Below are 18404 nucleotides of genomic sequence, written 5' to 3'. Positions count from 1 at the left end.
ACAATACCTTGACTGTATCGTGGTCAAATACAAAATATATGAATGCACCAATTGAAGCTATGACAAGGATTTATTTTCTGGGTAACCGCATTGCATCTACAATATTTTTAAACACCTATCATAGGACGCTTGGACTTGAGTGGAGGCTGGAGTGATACTCCACCTATCTGTTATGAGCAGGGTGGTTTAGTTGTATCTATCGGCATTACTATTGACCACAAGGTAAACAAAACATACTGCATATATTTTATTTTCGTCTTGATTAATCAATGCAATTTTTTCAGCTCGTTGTGATATAGCCGGGACTTGGAGCGACACCCCGCCTATATGTTATGAACATTCAGGAGCTGTTGTAACAATTGCGATTAATGTTGATAGCAAGGTAAATGACTGGCCTTGTCTTTATGTTTTTTTTCGATATAGAAACCTAGACCTCGGCAACTTAACAAAGACAAACTTTAAAGGGATTCAATACAAAAATATATTTTGACAGAAAATAAAAAAAGGCCATAAATGATGCTGACATCAGGAATCGTACAACTTCACACTTTAAACAATTTGTGGTTCAACTTACACCAGGAAATAAAATTCTTAGAGTGGAAATATTCTTTTTTATTGGTTGTATGAACAGTAGTTGTTAATTTTTATGATGGAGTTAATAATTGTGATGTTAGCATGTCAAAAATCCAACAGTTCATTATTAAAACTATTATCATGTCTTCATGAATAACAGTTTGAATTTGAAACAATGTTTTTCGAATAGTTTGTTTGGAACGCGAAGTTCTTAATACGTCTGCCCATGCATGATTTCCCGGGCAAAGATTTCCATAATGTATACCATATACCATAATAACATTATCTAGAGGAGAAGGAATGGTAAGCAGCTCATTGAATAATGAATTGAGCAGCAGATTTTCATAAAACCATTGTGACTTAAATGGTGGTACTAATATCACCTCCTGTGTTGCGTTTGTTAGTTCTTACGTCAATTCTTTATTTGCCTCCGTACTTAAGGGTAACGTATCTTTGTATTCTATCTGCTTTTGAGATTTTTGTGTTTATTAACAACCTAATCCAAGAGCCCATGGATTTTATTAGTCATTTAGAACAAAAGATTTCAGAGGTTTTTAATTTTATCTGTGACTTGCATTCGAAAAACGTTGTTCAGTTTGATCACCCGTAAAACGGTTTTTTTTAATTGACGGATTATTCCGTGCGGAGCAGGTATTATTCTTTTTATTAAAATTCCGCCAAATGCAATCCGCTCTGCGCGGAATGGAAAATTGAGCTCTCTTCAACTTTTCCTTCATCATAAATCCGCCTTTTACTTTAGCACACACAATGTGTTCAGATGATGTAAACACGAAGCTAAATTATGTTTCGGCATTGTTTGTTTTGAAATATCAAATAAACGCATATAGCAGAATAAAGACAGAATTTTTTTGCATGCTTTTGCAGTAACGTTCAAAAACGTTGAAAAACAAAGTTCCAAATCATGCAACCTCGTGTTTTGTAGGAGTAGATTTCTTTCTAGTGCCCCCCCCCCCTTTCTTCCAAAAAAGAGTTTAAAAGTTCTAAAAGTCGTTAAATATAACACTCTACAGAGGTTAATTCTGCCCTCTACTTTTCTAAGTTAAAATTGAAATGCAACAGGTGGAACGGAAAGCAGAGCGTCAGATGTTACTATAACGACGTCTTTATCAGCTCGGTGCTAAGGTGTTCTGTGCAAATTTAGACAATTTGATGGCAAGTCGATGTGGCAAAGCATTGTTGCAATTGTAATGTTGAACTGATTGAGAAGTATTACGCAAGTAAAAAATAAAACGGAGGGGAGTTTCGTACGTTTTAGTGAAAAACAAAACTGTAGATTTATGGCTACCTCTGAAAAATATTCATATTTGTATTATATGTATTATAGACAATTTAATTTGTTTCTATATCCAAAAAGTAATTTTGTAAACAAAAACTTTTGAGAGATAATAAATATACTGTGTCTGAATATTTACAGTATCTTTAATATTTAAATTAAGTTTTCGGATGTAATGTCGTCACACCCAATTAAAATTCCTACTAAAATTTAAAATTACAGTCTACTTAATGTAGAGAAAATGTAATAAGAAAATTAAGCGTGTGTTCTGTGCAGTAAATGTCGCATCCTTTGTGGTATTCGTGGGTCAACTTACGTTTCATCCCCATCTACGTTTTCATCTTGTTAGACTTCTCTCTCAAATTTTAAAATCGTAAAAAGAGATGTCAAGTTGAGTCAATTCTATGAATAAGCTGCTACGTTCTAACTTTCGTGCATCGTTTGGCATGGTTTTACTGTGTCACTTTTTATCTATTATTTTATTATTATTATTTTGTTTTTAGAAACCAATTGGGTGTAGGGTGCAACGAATTCCAGAGTAAGGTGTTTTTTTCATTCTGTTGTTTGTTGTAATTAGTGTTTCTAAAGAAAATGAATAGTTGCTCTTAGTCTCTTATGACAAAGTTGATTTAATTGTAAAAATAATGTTTTCTTTATGGTGCTGACCTGTTTATGATTCAACTTTTTATTTACCAATTTTTATCTTATCTTTTTTTGTTATTTGTTTGTATGTTTTCTTGCTTGTTTGTTTTCTTGCTTGTTTTTTTTTTAGAACTTATCACCTATTTCTTAAACTTAATCGACTTTTTTATTATTTGTATTCAGATACAAAATTGTTTTGATTTTGGGCAAGGAGAATCCTATCAAGATAGTATGTACAGAGTTCTCAGATCTGTTGAATTATTCTCAACCAAACACGCCAGGTTAGTTGATATGTACTGTTGATCAGAGCATAGTGTTTCCCCTGAATACAGACGGGCATTCCACACTTCCATGTTCAGTACCCATGTGTTACTTACGGTAGTAATTTCTACCTTTTCTTACTATTTTGAGAGTTAGCAGTTGAAAGAACCTATATCTTCATCGCGTGGCTTTTAAAATCGTTTTTCTGAAAAAAACTGTACTTTGTGATTTTCATGCTAAGCATTCTTAATCTTCCAGAGTGTGCAAGTAATTCTTGTTCTAATTATATATTTAAGTTAAAGGTTGATTGATTGTTCTATAAACAAGTCATTTTTATTGTATCTTGTAGGTGCTTTACTGAAGGCAGCCTTCTTTTGTTCTGAGCTTCTTCCATTAACACAACACAGAAATTTAGCTAAATATTTGAAAGACAAACATAGCAGCGGTTTTGTCTTACAGACTTGGTCCAATCTTCCTCATGGCTCAGGGTTAGGTACAAGCAGTATTTTAGCAGGCAGTGTCTTGTCTGCGCTGTGGACAGCTGCTGGTATGAAGCATGATGTTAGCTCTGTATTACATGCGGTATGTCGCTTTTATTTGTAACAACTGTTGTTTTTGTTGTTGTTCTTGTAATGGTCGTTGTTGTCGTCTTGGTTTTTGTTATTGTCGTTCTTTTATTGTCTTCTTCTCGTCACTAAGCTTAATTAAGGAATATTTATAACGTAACACTGCTGAAACGTGCCGTTGTCTTTGTTTTCGATGACAATTGTTAAATTTATATTTGTCGTTATTGTTGTTTTTCTATTAATCAAAGTTGCCATTGTTTGTCATTTCATTTTTTTGGATTTAAAAATTATACAACACTAGGTATTAGATTTGGAACAGATGTTAACAACTGGCGGTGGGTGGCAGGATCAGGTTGGAGGTTTGTGTCCTGGCATTAAAATAGGAAGTTCGAAGAATCAACTACCACTGCATATTAAAACGGAGCAGATCCAAGTGCCAGATGGATTTAAAGAAACGCTTGAAAATCATTTACTTGTTGTGTTTACAGGTAAAACAAGACTTGCCAGGAACATGTTACAGGTGAATCGCATAGGAACATTCAAATTAGTTTAAAAGTTTTTTACTTCGAAAAAACCCAAATTTTTATAATTAGCCAATTGTTCGACTATCTGAAAAAAATCTGGAGATCTTGGAAAGTCAGCAAATTCAGAACTGAGTCGAATTCAAAGAATTGTATTTTAAAATACTCAGTATATATCGTTAAATATCTGAATGCAAGAGGCATAGTGCCTTAAAATGTTGTTTTTGTAATAGGTAATTTTCTATAATGACGTCAGAAGTCTCGAGAATGACGGAAGTGAGAGTGAAAATCGGCAGACCACCCTGTTACCTGTACTTCCTCTTATCTTTATATCCTTGCATCTGCTATGATATATTTTTGATCATTCAATATGAGGTCTTTACCGTATTTATTTTCGACTTTTGACTATCTAATTTTGACATTTAGGATGTGTTGCGCAACTGGAACGCTCGCTTCCCTGAAATTGTTGAAACAGCAAGTGAATTGGTGAAAAATGCTGAAAATGCTAAAAAAGCTCTTGAAGAGGGTTAGTGTATTACATTTCTGTAGTGTTGTGTTAACGTTATAGAAAGAAATGAGATATCACCGATCCTGCATATAAAACTCACATGTCAAACTATCACACGGCTCATAATTTTGTTGAATTTGCAATATTTTGATCGTATTGAAATTACTTGCTTTAATTTTACTAATAATACGTGTAGTTTTTTATGTTTTGACTCACTGGCCCCTGTTTCATTTAGGTAAGTTGGAACTTATTGGTCAATATCTGAACGAATGTTGGCGACACAAGAAGTCCATGGCTCATGGTTGTGAACCGAGTGTATGTAGAGCTATAATGGATCAATTGGAACCACTTGTCCATGGTAATTCTAAAAATTTCAGATACTCAAATTGTTAATACCCCCGGTACTCGGTGTGTCGATTGAATAATACCTTAAATACTCGTTGTGATCTTTTTATTGGTACTCTTTGGCTTGATATGTAATGACTATTATCTCAAATTATATGTTTTCTTAATTACGAATGTCTTGTATACTTATCATCTGACATTCTTGATATCCGATATCAGTCAAAAAAAACGAGCCCATCAAAAGACACAAAATAGATATTTCAATTATTATTATTATCATTATTACGTGCAAATATACTGGTTTTAAATAATCTTCTTCCACAGGACAATGTTTGGCTGGAGCGGGTGGCGGTGGCTTCATGTACGTCATTACCAAAGACGAATTTGCGATGGATAAAATAAAAGCTGAGATTGAGAAAGTTGAGGTAAGGATATGGTAATGATTAAAACTCCGAAAACATACGTGGAGAGACAGTAACAATGACTTGAGTTATTTTCAGAGAAAATCCGACAAAAATAAGGTAGTTGAGGAAGTGATGTCTTCAAATTTTGTTCATTTTTGGATATTTAGTGCAAAAAATTGAAGGTATACGCATGTAAATTGCAAATTGTTTCAGTGAGAATCAAATTTGAGTTTACTTCGAAAAACAAATTTAAGGATTAGATGTCTAAATATCATGACTCCAAGTCGCAAGAATGGTAATTTTTGGCTATTTTTAAATCCCAATGCAGTCAAATAGAAAACGAGCCTTTACATTCATTACCTTTTAAATCTAAGAAACATAGCATTTTAAAAAGAATAAAGCCCCTTAGTTGTCTTCACTTCGTCGTCAAAAGATGCTTTTGATTTTACTGAATACGTATATTTTACAGATCCTAGTTTATACCAAATTCTCTTTCTAGGAGATATAAAATAGTAGAAAATTTACCACAGAAATATAATTATTCGTAGTCTATTATACTTGTACGGTTCGTACATGAACTTCTTGTACTTAGACCTTGTTTGTGGTCTTTAAATTACACGCTTTAATTCGGTATCAATGACAGAGAGCTTGTTTAAACCAATTCGGTCGCTACATCCCGTGCTTCGTGTAGTATAAAATGCATGCTTTTTGACAACAAAAATGTTCGCACTTCCAAATTGTTCCTGTTTTTTTTCGAGTTTTTTATGAAGATAATAATTTAAAAGTTAAAAATCTCAACGCCATATGGTAATTAAATTGCCGTGAAGATTTACACTAATAAGTCATATGACCATATGACCATATGAACATAAATTACTTAACTTCAGTAAGTATTAAAGGTAGCTATAAATGATAAAAAAATAGGATTAAGGAGAACAGAAATATTTTATTTTGTTTCTATTTATAGATGGCAACAAAAGCAAGTGTCCATTATGCTCAAATTGATCGAGAAGGACTTGTTGTGAAGATTGCTGATCATACGAACAATGACTCGTATTAAAACCAAGTTTGATACTTTACTTTCGCACATAGAATTCAATTTTCGATGTGTCTAAAAGATCTGAAAATTCTGGCAGAGGTTGATTTTACTGTTGGATAATAAGGCTACTAATTTCTGTTTTGTTTATTCGTTTTGGGACAAAATGTAGGTATATTCAGTAAAAAATTTTTTGAAATGTTTCAGGATTAAACTTTTGAGGATTTAATAGGAAAAGGTTCAAAAAATTTAATATGATAGACAACGGGTATGCAAACAAAAGCATGCCAATTGAAAGTGATTTTAAAATAATCTCACCACCTATTGGTAATCCTTAAAAAAAATCAAAATTTTCTTTGCCGGCAATCTTTCTTCATTGAACTTGATTTCTGACCACCTGCCGCATTAACGTTGACCGAATTAGATACTGCAGGAAAGCAAATCCACTATGCCTTTTTATATTTAAATCGAGTCGTCGTGATTTCGGCTAATAGCTTGCGTGTCAGTGTTTAAGCCTTGTTCTAACGCATATATTGGTAAGCGTGTAAGGATTACTATGAACCTTTTTTTTATAGTTTCACTCTTTAATACTCCCTCAAATATAATGAGAGATATTTCGTTTCAGAAATAAGTTTTCAGATCGCTTTTTGTATTGAATGTTTCGACGTAGCAGTAACTGTTCACTGTAAGTTTTTATATTTATGTTTTAGAATTTATTATTTTCTTATTATTATTATCATGCATGAATTTATTTTATTTTTGGTCCTTTGAGCGTTTTTTTTGAGTAAGAATTGTAGGATATACTATATAGTAAAAAGAATTAGAGAATGTTTTGTTTTTTTGTATATAATGTTGGTAGAAAAAAAAGGAAAACTTTGAGCCAGCATAAGATAACCCTTTTTTATGGATTTTCCACTGTTTTATAGGTCAGTTTACAAAGGCCTGATTTTCAACGATTTGCATTACGTGTGTAGTTAAAATAGTTGTGTTGATCATGTTTATTTAAACTCAGTTTTTAGTAGGCTCGTTGAGCATATTTTTTATTATTTTTTTTGTATTTGTTAGGAGGGAAATGAGGGCTGTGTGTGTGTGTGTGGGGGGGGGGGGGGGGGGGGATTCAAGATCCTGAGGATATAAAATTTTAGAGGGGAAGGTACTGGATGTATATCTTATGCTTATAAATAAATAAGTGATTTGACCTGAGGGATATGCTTGACGAAGAGTACCCAATCAGGGTTTTAACTCATCAACTCTTCTCCTTTTTTTTCTCTCTGAAATTCTACATTATTTTTAAGAAATGATACTTCTCCTTTCGTTCTCTGTTCGTTCCTCTCTTTTTTATGTTTCGCTAAGACGTAGCCTAGGTATCTTATCATAAGAGATATTATTTAGACAAGAATTAGTTGGAGCCCTCCGTTAGGATGGAGGAGGATGACTAAGTAAGAAAGTGTATAGACTAGTAGTTAGTTGCAAGGTCCAGAGGTAGACTAAGAAAAACTTTGCAGTAGCAAAAAGATCATTAGTATAACCTGTCCAAATCATGCTACCATGATAATGATCATGATGATGTAATGTTGTTATCAAGCGTGTAGAAAATTTTACAATTTGGCAATACGGTGAATTAAATCCGCACGGAATTTATTGGTCATTGGACAAACTAAATGCACTCAAAATTAAACATTAAATTAATTAAGTTAGAAATCTAAAACAACTTTAAATCAATTTATATTAAGTTAAAGACCAAGAAAAAAGGAAGGAGGCATTATGAAAATCAGACATGTCAACTTTTAGCACAGGAAGGAATTAAATCAGACATTGGTACTGTTTGGCTTCTGTGAAAGTAGTTCAGTTAATTGCTAACCTTGAAAGAGTGTCTGGGAAAAATGGGGAAAATTTAAACTCAGAATTTACCATGACGTTTTAAGCCCAAATCATCATTTACCAAATTTAATTATTGCTAAAAATACTATTTCATAGCCAATTGGCAATTAAATCCCCGGTAATCTTTTTTTGTTTAAAGGTTTTCTAAAACACCTATTAACTTTTACCTGCTTTTTAGAGGCTTTTAAATGAAATCAGAAATTTTCTCTTTCAATCTCCTTGTTTCTTCTCGAGTTGACTCTGAAAGACAGGGAATACTATTAATTTTTTAGCCTGCAATGGATACTTTGATTTAGCTTGCAATGGATAGTTATGTTTTAGCCTGCAATGGATAGTTGTTGTATCCTGAAATGGATTCTAGTGTTATTATCTGTGACGAAGGTGATTGTAGTTTAAATTGGTGTTTGCTGTTTGCAATTGGTGTTTAAACCTTTTTACCTTTTACTTCACGTCTTGCTAACTGTTTGCAATAAGCTGTACTGCAACTGGTCGTTACGTAAACTTCTGATTGAGGTTTTTTTGAAATACGATATGTTATCAGCTCAAAGGTACACCTGAAAAAGTACTGTTTGAGTATGTTACTCTGTATTTGAGCCATTCTTTAAAATGTGCAAAATTGCCAACGTGCTGTGACACTTACTGATTTATTTTTGTTAAATGTAAAGTATTATATTTTTAGATAGAAAAAATATATATTATTAGAGTGGGCGCGGATGAGTAGTGACACAAGTGGCGTCATCTTGCTTAATGCCAGGTAGGTGTTTATTAGACTGATTTTAATATCATCTCACGAATAATGAACTTTGCTACGTAATTTTTGTCAAGGTGCACGTGATGAACGTCAGTCAGGATATTCTCAAGCTTGTTATCCCACTTAAGATCTTTCTTTTACATTTTTTACAACAAATTAAATTCATTTTTGTGTATTACGCCACTGAGTGTCTTTGACCTAAGTTTTCTGCCGTCAATCAATTCTCCTTTGTGTACGGAAAACGCCAGCTAATTATGAGCAAGTTAAGGTTAATTTAATGTAGGTGTTTGTTATGTGATACGGCCGTAATTCTTTATCTCTGTATGTAAATCGCGGAGTTATAATCGCGTTAATAATTCGAAAGAGAAATAAAGGCGAAAGTCCAAGCAACACAATGTCCACGGGAAACACAAATGCACTCTCAAAATCAAAATGGCGGCGATTCAAGCTAATATATTGGTCGAAATCACACTACAATGCAGCGCTTAAAGCGGTTTTAAAAATGTCAAAATGAGTTTGACCTTCAAAACGAACAGTAAGTGCATAAGCCTGCAATATTTAAGAGCACTTGCACGAGTTGATCGTTTTGAATCGACTTTCTAAAGGATTGAATTTTCGCCTCAACGCACCTAAATATATACACGTCTAAACACGCGTCTAAATTCAATTTTATAAAATTCCTAGGACACTAGCTAATTCACTTTCAAATGACATGTTTTTTTACGTAGTGTTGGTTAGGATACATTTCTTTGTAACTGCTCGAGTGAAAAACATGTAAGTCAAATGTCGAAATAAACGAAAAGATCGCCTATCTGAAGAAACAATGGCCGACTTTTTTCTTCACGAGCTTGCTGCTGTTGGAGATGCAAAACAGTTAGAAATTCTGTTCAGAGTGAACGGTGTCAAAGATATTGATGAAAGAGATGCAGATTTTGAAGGACAGGCTGCTTTGCATTGGGCTGTAAGAAAAGGTAAGAATAATATAGGTAATTTGTTTTTGGTAACAAGCAACCAAAGCTATTTTTTTCAACTGATTAATAATCCTTCTGTATAAACACGGCAAACTCTCGCTTAAATAAAAAAACAGGCAACAGCCTGTCCTTACCCGTCCAGCTAAAACAATTAATCAACCATTTTTTAATTTGTGGAATAATTAAACAATGTTACACAGACTATACACTATACAACTATCAAAATACATTAAACACAAGAAGCATCACACGTTTGTTTACAGCTTCGTTAGAGATCAAATTGAGGGGAATTATTATTGAAGAAAGAGAGACTTACTGTTAGCTAGGATCAAAAGCTAGGATAAAAGCACTATCTGTGTCCTTACTTTCAGGTCATGTTCGATGCTGCAAGATTTTGCTAGAGAACGGTGCAGACGCGTCACTGCGAATGTATCAAGGTTGGACGCCGGCACATTGTGCTGCAGAAACGGGGAATTTGGAAATCTTGAAACTCCTTTTTGAATATTCTGGAAGCTTAATAGCTAAAGATGATTATGGTTCCACACCAAAGCACATGGCTGAGGTATATGGACATAAAGAATGTGTCAAGTTTCTAGAAGAGTAAGCAGTGTTTTTTTGTGCTGTTGTTGCTGTAATTGTTGTTTGTTTGTTTGTTGTTTTGATTTCTTGTTTGTTTGTTTGTTGTTTTGATTTCTTGCTTGTTTGTTTGTTTGTTGTTTTTGATTTCTTGTTTATTTGTTTGTTTGTTTTTTGTTTTGATTTTTTGTTTGTTTGTTTGTTTGTTTGTTGTTTTGATTTCCTGTTTGTTCGTTTGTTTGTTGTTTTGATTTCTTGTTTGTTTGTTGTTTTGATTTCTTGTTTGTTTGTTTGTTTGTTTTTATTTCTTTATTTTATTTCTACTAGAGTTGAACAGCACCCTTCACAAAAAAGAGAAATTATAAAAGATCGAATAGTAAACGCTGCAAGGCGGACATTACTTTCAAGTGAAACTAACAAGCAACCTTAGCCGTGGTGTTGTATAGTCTTTGTGTGTGTGTGTATGTGTGTGTGTGGGTCGATGCACATCTCGTGTAGAAGAAATCTGAGGAAGACCACGTATGTGAGGTGTTTTTAAGAAACAAAAAAAAAACCACATTTCACGAGGAATTTGAATTTAGTTGGGTGAAATTATGTTGCTTGGTTAGTGCAAGTTGAACTATTTAGGTGTCTTTCCAATTTATTGATCAAATTATGATCACCTTATGGAGGCTTGTCGTAACTTCTAAATCGATTTAATGGATATTATTATATCCTAACCTTTACTGTATCATTGGTATCCAGTTTTTTTACATCACTATCCGTTACTACCTTTTTACTCTGGGAAGTCGTCTGTACAGTCTCCTTTTTTATAGAATATTTGCTATATTTTAACACCAGGAACTTAATCTTTTTATAAGAATTTTTACCGACAACGCTATTTGAAATTAAGTACCTGCAGTATTAGCATTATAAGGCTGTAAACATGTCTAAATTTATTGAAATAATTTGAAGCCACTTAACCATTTCATTATATTTCTGGTCAACGATTTCCAAAGGTTTTACTTCTCAATTAATAATAAAAAGACTTATAAGTTGAGCGAAATTAACGAAATTCAACCAAAATTTTTTTCCATAATCATACACGTTGTTTTTACAAGAAACCTAAGCATTTGGTTGAGCCTGGAGTTTCTTTAAAATTCGATAATTTGAGCCTGAAAAGTTTCTTAAAAAAACTCATTCTATTCTGTTTCCTTCCCTTTTTCTGTTATGTATATAAGTTTCTTAATGTTGGAGATTTTCTCAGCCAGCTCAAGTTTCTTATAAGTTTCTTAAAATTTTTCTGAGCCTAAGGTTTCTTATAGACTGGTTTCTTATAAAAAAAACCGTGTACTGCCTGAGTTCTAAATTCAGCTGTTTTTAAAACAACTTCTAAATCGTTTTTACAGAAAATTTTAACAATGATACACCTGCGATACCCATTAAAAGCTATTTCTATGGTACTGTGAAATCATATTTAAGACCAAATTCTTTATCTTGTCCTGCAAAATTGGAAGTGACCTTTAAGTGTGGTGTTTAAATATTCAACGTGCGTTAATCCCAGTGAAATAGAGCTATATAAAAACCTATCGTTATTTTTAAATAATATTTTCCTGAACAAAAACAAAAAACCCTGGCCAAAACCTGTCGTTTAGCTGGTTAAAGCTAACTCCCGCCTTATATGTTAAAATCACTATTAAGTAACAGGATAGGAAAAAAATTAATTCAAATCTATGCGTATCTTAGAATTGCTCAAATGGGTCCGGTATAGTCTTTTGATAACGAACGTTTCAAAAGCCCAGTAATTACATATAGGTGAATAATTATAGCACATCCGTATTTCATTCTCAACAGAGAATGCTTCACCCCGATCAGACCTCTAATGACGGGCGAGTATTATGCGTGCAAGTCATATTGAAGAAGAACTACTTTGTTCATCACTAACATACACATCCGTATTTCATTCTCTGTTGAGAATGAAATACAGATGTGCTATGATAAATATTCACCTATATGTATACACACCATCCGGATAAACTATCTTAGTTCATCACTAACATATTGCCGCACGTAGTGTAGTGGCTTCGTCTGCGGCTCCCAGTTCTGGGGACCGTGGATCGAATCCCGCTCACTGCTTGGCAGTATGTTAGTGATGAACAAAGTAGTTCTTCTTCAATATGCCCAGTAATTAAATGCCAAAAACGTAGTCGAGTGTTTTAGAGAAACCAAACGTAATATTATGAACAATAATATATAAAAACAAAAAAAAAATATTTACAGTGGACTGTGTGTAATATATACATGGACGATCTTATCGCCATAGCGTAGCGTCTATGTTATGTTCTATACCTTATTTGCTCAGTTCTACCTTTTTCGGTCTACTTCCATAATGATAGGTTTTTCTGGATCGTAAGTGTTTGTGGGAACATTATTAAAAAAGTTTTCTTCACCTTGTTCGTACATATATGGCGCATCGAATTCCTCACGGGCGTCATTTTTATATGGCGCTAGTTGGCGTTCCAACTGCGGTTCGTAAAGGTCTGAAAAATTATTTTCGACGTTTCTAAATCTGTTGTTATAATCCTCTTCGCTGTCGTTGTATCCGTCATCGTCGTCGTTTTCATCGGAGAACGAATTTAAAAATAAATTTTCTCCAAGACGACGTCGTCTGGGGCTAATAAATCCGTCGTCGTAATCGGTGTCGTCTCTGTCATTGTCATCGCGCTCGTCAAAAACGTCAATATCGGCGGCGTTTGATTTAGTTATACGGTTTAATAACGACATGATTGGGTTAAAACCACGTCGCCGGCCGTTTTGGTACTCGTCGTCGTTATTTGAATCGTCTAGTTCTATCACTAAATCTTTCCGACTTATACTTGTATTTGTCCCATTAACAGCGACAGGACTTGCCAAATTGTTTGGTGAATGGATTTTTAAGGATAAAAGTTTTGCTGTTTTTCCTCTCATGTCAATGCCAGGGTCATTTTTAACTTTGACTAAATGGTATCTTTCTTCATGCGAAGTTTTATTTCCTGACGAAGGTTGTAATTCATACTTAAAATATTTTCGCCTTCTTGCTAATATGTTAAGAAGAGTTAAATTTGCTTTTCTAAACCTGTATGCATTACGTTTTAATTTTGCAGTATTATGTGTATACTTGGAAATATGTTCTTGCTTTGGTGTACTTTTTGACAGTGGTCGATGATTTTTTGGACTAGGTTTATACTGAGTTTTACTCACGTTTCTCTCAAAATTAGTTCCTTGTTTGTCAGCTGATTTAGTTTTTTTGCGACGTCGGTGCTTGCGGTGACGACGTTTCCTTCTTTTAGATAGATTACTTGGTGCTGTTGTAGTATTAAAATGACTCCTTGAAAGTACAGAAACTTTTATCATTTCTGCACCGAGGTCCCCAACAGCTCCGTTCGTTGGTTTAGAAGGTTCTAGTATCTTTCGAAATATCTCCTTTGCTATCGATACCTTTTTTGGGTCACCATCGGCATTAAAAACCTCGTTAATTAAAGAGGATTTTGCTTGTGTGGGAAGAGTTTTTTTGGCTAAAACATTTTTTAATTCTTTTACAACTTGATTGATTAATTTCAGTCTTGAAGTAGCTTCATGTTTTTTTAAAGTTATATTTGCTTGTTGATTGGTTGAAAAATCCTGTGTGTTTTGATGTGATATTTTTAACGCGTTTTTTTGAGGTTGGATATGTGTCCGCTTTGTCTCTAAGTTAATTTCAGCGTCTGTTTCATCTGAAATCGACAAAAACGAAATACAAAGCAATAAACGCTAGGTGATTCTTTATTTTCAAGCTAACTAACACTTATATTATTCTTCATCCACTCGCAATCTGAGTAACATTATGTATTAGTCAGGCCCTTCAGAAGAACAAGGTACAAGAAATATGCCCACTTTATTATCAAATATAGACAACCTGTTGATGAATAATTACTTTTTTATAATTTACTACTTTTTTAATAGTATTTTTCAAAAAATAGATACATTATTTTTCAGTTTTCTCTTTTTTTGGCGGTAAAATGAGATAATATCCTTTTTGAGGAAGACGCAAGGAAGCAAGACAACACGGGGGACTGTATTTGTTAAAAAATACCATGCTAAATAGCTTTAAGAGAGTAATTAATACCTCTTAAAAGATTTAAAAGTCATTGTTGTTGCATCAACTGGCTTTGCGTGCAATAAATGGTGTGTTTAAGTACAGAATTTAAAAGAAAATAGCTAGCTAACCAGGTCAAAATGGTGAAAGTGTTTTCTATTAGAAAAATCTAAAACGTTGTTTTGGTCCTAAATGTTTATAAATTTTTCCCCGCCATAAGCTTGCATAAGTCATTGAAGTCAAACATCAACATTTCGTTTTGCAGCCCCTTTAATTTTGTTTTTCCTTCAACTTTTCGGAAAAATCAAATTTTTTTCTAGCTTGTAGTGTGAACAGGTAATGCAATCAAAGAATTAGAACAATTAGGACGCATCACAATTGACAAACATTACAGATCAAAACTTGCAGAAGCCGCTAGGAAATTCACAATTTTATATGACAAATTTGATAAAGCCACGAAATTGAAAATAAAATTTTTAGGACTGAAATGACCTTTTCTTAATATACTAATCAACGTGTACGTTTTCAATGATCCGTTGTTATAACATTGACTTCAGTGGTTTGTTTTCTTCCTTGTGTGAATGAAATTGCCTTTTTTTTACTGTGAAATAAAATTTTGCGAATTGATGGCACGTCTTGATCTTTTCGCGAGTAATAATCTGGCAGTAGCAAGTGTGTAGTATAATCAAATTGAAGTAGAGCTTAGTGCATCATAACATACTGTATGACATTAAGCGGGATTTGATTCATGGACTGCCAGAACTGCAAGACGCAGAAGAACACACTACAACTACGTTGTGTAAGGGACACTTCTCTGAGAAGTGAGGGAGGGAGGAAAACAGGGAGAGAAGAGTGACGGTAAAGGCTACATATTTCAATGCATTATAACTTGAGTGATCCGTTCGTGAACTAGAATTTATAGTCCAAAAACATGATTCTGTTTTGATAAATCATTTGGTTTATAATGATTACATGGTGTATTTATTTGTTCACTAGCTTGAAATACCTTTCAAATCAACGGTTTCTTATTAATCTATTTTAATTTTAATTTACTCCCAGATATTAAGTATTTGTTCTTTTTTATGTTGCATTTTAAACTTAAAAAATATGGCGACGGCCCTGGTATATGTCCGCATGTACGCATCTCGAAGCATCAAGATTATTCTTTTAACACTGTTGTCTTTGTTAAGGTACACCAGTTATATAGACCCAGCGCTAATTCTTTTTACCATTGACTGGGCGAAAAAATATAAAGAAAAAACTTGCACCATAGCTACATGTAATTAAAATTGCAAAATAAGACTTAAGAATGCTTATGAAAAATACTATTTTAGGCTCAAAATATGCTTAGGTTATGCCTAAAAATGGTAAAAATATTTTTTGAAATATGCGTATGAAAAACACATGATCAGGCTCAAAATATGCTTATTTGAAAAAAATAATATTGAATTTGCATTTTGAACATCAGTAATTACAAATTAAATCTCACTACATACTGGTTAATTCAGACATAAAGAATAAAAAGAAAAACTGCTTACGAAACAAAAGACATTTACAACATGTTTTTAGGCTTCACATAATGCTTAGCATATGCCTAAAAAATGACCAAATTTAAGCCTATACAAATGTCATACTTCTAAAAAAAATATGTATTGAAAATATATGTAGCTTTCCAATTTTACTGCATACTTTTCTTTTATACTTTTTCTTTCTAAGTCTTTCTTTCAAACGGAAGTATATTATCATCAACAAAACTATCTCTGCGGCTTAAATTAGAAACCCTTGTGATTGGGTTTCTTATCAAACGCAGTTCGTGCTGGTTAATAATAGATTTATTATCCAACTGTCTAAATTCATAGAAACAAAGAGCTCCCACCTTCATGAACAACAATACATTCTACACTTATCAATATCAACCACAATGTCCACACAACAAATGCAACTTTCCTCCACATCCTCTTGTATTCAATAATTAAATTTAATTTCCATGGTAATTTAACCCTAAATTCAATAAAATTTGGGCTAATTACCCTTTATGTTTAAGTTAATTAGAACCAAGCAGCTAGCCTTGATTTTCAAAATCTCAGTAATCTGATAATTGAATTAAGCTTTTAGTGTTCGTACTGATTTGACCCTGTTTACGCTCTATCTCATATTTTTCGATTGATTTGTTTGAATAGCCACACCTGTTTCGAACAAGATGCTCAACGTGAGTTTCTATATCTTCAGTAGTCGCAAAATACATTCAAAATCATGCCGAATAATAAAATGTAGATGGCAAACATTCGGAAAAAGGCAAATTGATTTCATATGAAAGAGTTTGAAACGTTATTTAGGAGTTGGTATATTTTTGATCAGTCCCATTAATTACATATTAGAAATAAGGTATCTAGTTGTTTTATCGAAGGATGTTTTAAGTCATTCAAGTTGATATTTTAAAAATAGTTAAACGAAAATAAATATTTAGTTATCATTGGTTAAATCACGACCCGAAGGAGAGTGATTTATTAGAACACGCAATACAGGTAAATTGGGAACCAGGAGACGCAGGTTAATTTTGTTTTAATGATCAAAATAATATCTCGGCTGTACGAACTATAACTTACCATAACGATGTCTATTTTGCATAGATCAAAAAAGTATAAATCAATCACAAATCACACAAATAGCCACATACGGATATTTATATCCATCATTTTTTGTCAAAAGAATCTTTGAACTTTTTTTAGCTAGCTAGCTATTCTGCGCGGAATTATACCAAATCATTGAATAAAGTTAGTACAGTATTTTTCGAAAAACAGACCCTCGTGTTGTGTTTGCTCCCGAATCAAAACAAACTTTCGATTTTACTGTTATGTATTATTTACTGCCAAAAAATAACACTAATGACGGAGATCTATCTTGAGCCGTTCTGTAGCGCCTATAAGTAGACCAAGTTTGAAGGGGCTACGAAGCGGCTGTTGGTTTTTGACTTTAGTGGCTTACACGAAAGTCGAGCTAATGGAGATGGAAAAGTTTATGAACACTGAGAACAAAAACAACAACTTAAATCATCTTAAATATCATATTGGGCATCCAAAGAAAAGAACAAAAAAGTTCCATATTAGATTTTCATTATTTAACTGTCCTTCGAAATTTTGAACAGCAATGACTTTAAAATCTTTTAGAGGTATGATTTTTAATATATTTTACAGACCGTAGCTCCATTTTATCGCCAAAAAGAATACTGAATAAAATATTCTATTTTTAGAAACTAAAAATAAAAAGTAGCAAATTCATCGTAAATAATAATTATTTATAAACAGGTTGTCTAGACGTCTATGTGGTTCTAAAGTGTGCATAATTTCTTGCACCTTGACCTTTTGAGTGCCCCGTTTATTATACGCCATACTTCGGAAATTGCGGGGTTAGGCTAATAAATCGTTTCGTAGCCCTTTAACTCAAAATCACGCCTAAAGGGAATAAAAAGCCACCAATTGTTAAGGAAATCAGGACTTCAAAGGAAAATTTAAAGCTTATCTCTCACTTTTAATCTTTTTATACTCATAACATATTAGAAGAGAACAAAGTATTCTTTTCGCTACACTTTTTTTATACAATTCGTTTGGGGCGAATAAGTGATTATTAATTGCACCAAGGAGAATTGGAATAAACGCTGAAAAACAATTTGCCTACTAAACTTACCCAGGTAAACAATGACTAAACAATTTTATCAGGTGTTTTTCAAGCAGCTAAAGAAAGTTTCGGGTGAAATGCAAAAAAAACCCTTTTCTGAACAAACCGAAAATTTAACCTCGTGTATTAATACGCCACTTCAATCACATCTCTATAATGAAATGGTTTTTCGTCCAAACATATTTTGAATTTTTAATGCATTAGGTTGCTCAGGGGTGCGCTAGTTGTATAAACTGGTCCCAAAAATCCGACGTCAAAAAAGTCCAAATTTCACTGAGTCCCTTTCCAAACTTCGATCATGTTGTAG

The 18404-nt window shown here is 33.2% G+C and overlaps 3 protein-coding genes across 7 annotated transcripts in view; 2 read left to right on the top strand and 1 right to left on the bottom strand.

Annotated features, from left to right (window-relative positions):
* Window positions 1-8785, top strand: part of LOC130662471 (L-fucose kinase-like) — a 46645-nt gene extending 37860 nt beyond the window's left edge. Inside the window, exons 24-33 of one of the 4 annotated variants that reach the window (XR_008989024.1) lie at window positions 285-382; window positions 2371-2405; window positions 2693-2790; window positions 3120-3352; window positions 3638-3856; window positions 4284-4383; window positions 4601-4723; window positions 5035-5135; window positions 6082-6835; window positions 8711-8785. Coding sequence is in view for 3 of the 4 variants with exons in the window: in XM_057461351.1 (XP_057317334.1) it covers window positions 285-382; window positions 2371-2405; window positions 2693-2790; window positions 3120-3352; window positions 3638-3856; window positions 4284-4383; window positions 4601-4723; window positions 5035-5135; window positions 6082-6174 (1100 nt within the window). In the remaining variant the exon portion in view is untranslated. Of the gene's footprint in view, window positions 1-124; window positions 223-284; window positions 383-2370; window positions 2406-2692; window positions 2791-3119; window positions 3353-3637; window positions 3857-4283; window positions 4384-4600; window positions 4724-5034; window positions 5136-6081; window positions 7251-8710 lie in introns of those variants that run through there. The other 3 variants (XM_057461351.1, XM_057461350.1, XM_057461349.1) reach the window with 3 other exon arrangements.
* On the top strand, window positions 7290-18121 carry LOC130662479 (ankyrin repeat domain-containing protein 66-like). Of its 2 annotated transcripts, none has more exons than XM_057461363.1 (4): window positions 7290-8785; window positions 9511-9753; window positions 10125-10315; window positions 10657-10758. In XM_057461363.1, exons 2-4 carry the CDS (start codon window positions 9606-9608, stop codon window positions 10660-10662), a joined length of 345 nt encoding a protein of 114 aa, XP_057317346.1. In that variant the 5' UTR covers window positions 7290-8785; window positions 9511-9605; the 3' UTR covers window positions 10663-10758. The 2 variants fall into 2 exon arrangements, with proteins under 2 accessions (XP_057317346.1, XP_057317345.1); XM_057461362.1 differs by having other exon boundaries at window positions 7294-8785; window positions 10125-10353; window positions 10657-18121.
* On the bottom strand, window positions 12515-16621 carry LOC130662473 (uncharacterized). The gene is made up of 2 exons (XM_057461354.1): window positions 16299-16621; window positions 12515-14060 (listed from the first exon to the last, which is right to left on the bottom strand). The coding sequence occupies exons 1-2, from the start codon at window positions 16375-16377 to the stop codon at window positions 12673-12675; spliced, it is 1467 nt and encodes a 488-aa protein (XP_057317337.1). The 5' UTR covers window positions 16378-16621; the 3' UTR covers window positions 12515-12672.
* Window positions 18122-18404: the final 283 nt, after the last annotated feature.

The sequence above is a fragment of the Hydractinia symbiolongicarpus genome, chromosome 10 (genome assembly GCF_029227915.1).
Source record: "Hydractinia symbiolongicarpus strain clone_291-10 chromosome 10, HSymV2.1, whole genome shotgun sequence".
Classification (NCBI taxonomy): Eukaryota; Metazoa; Cnidaria; class Hydrozoa; order Anthoathecata; family Hydractiniidae; genus Hydractinia; species Hydractinia symbiolongicarpus.
The sequence above is the reverse complement of the archived record's forward strand: the minus strand, read 5'-3'. Positions and strand labels throughout refer to the sequence as shown.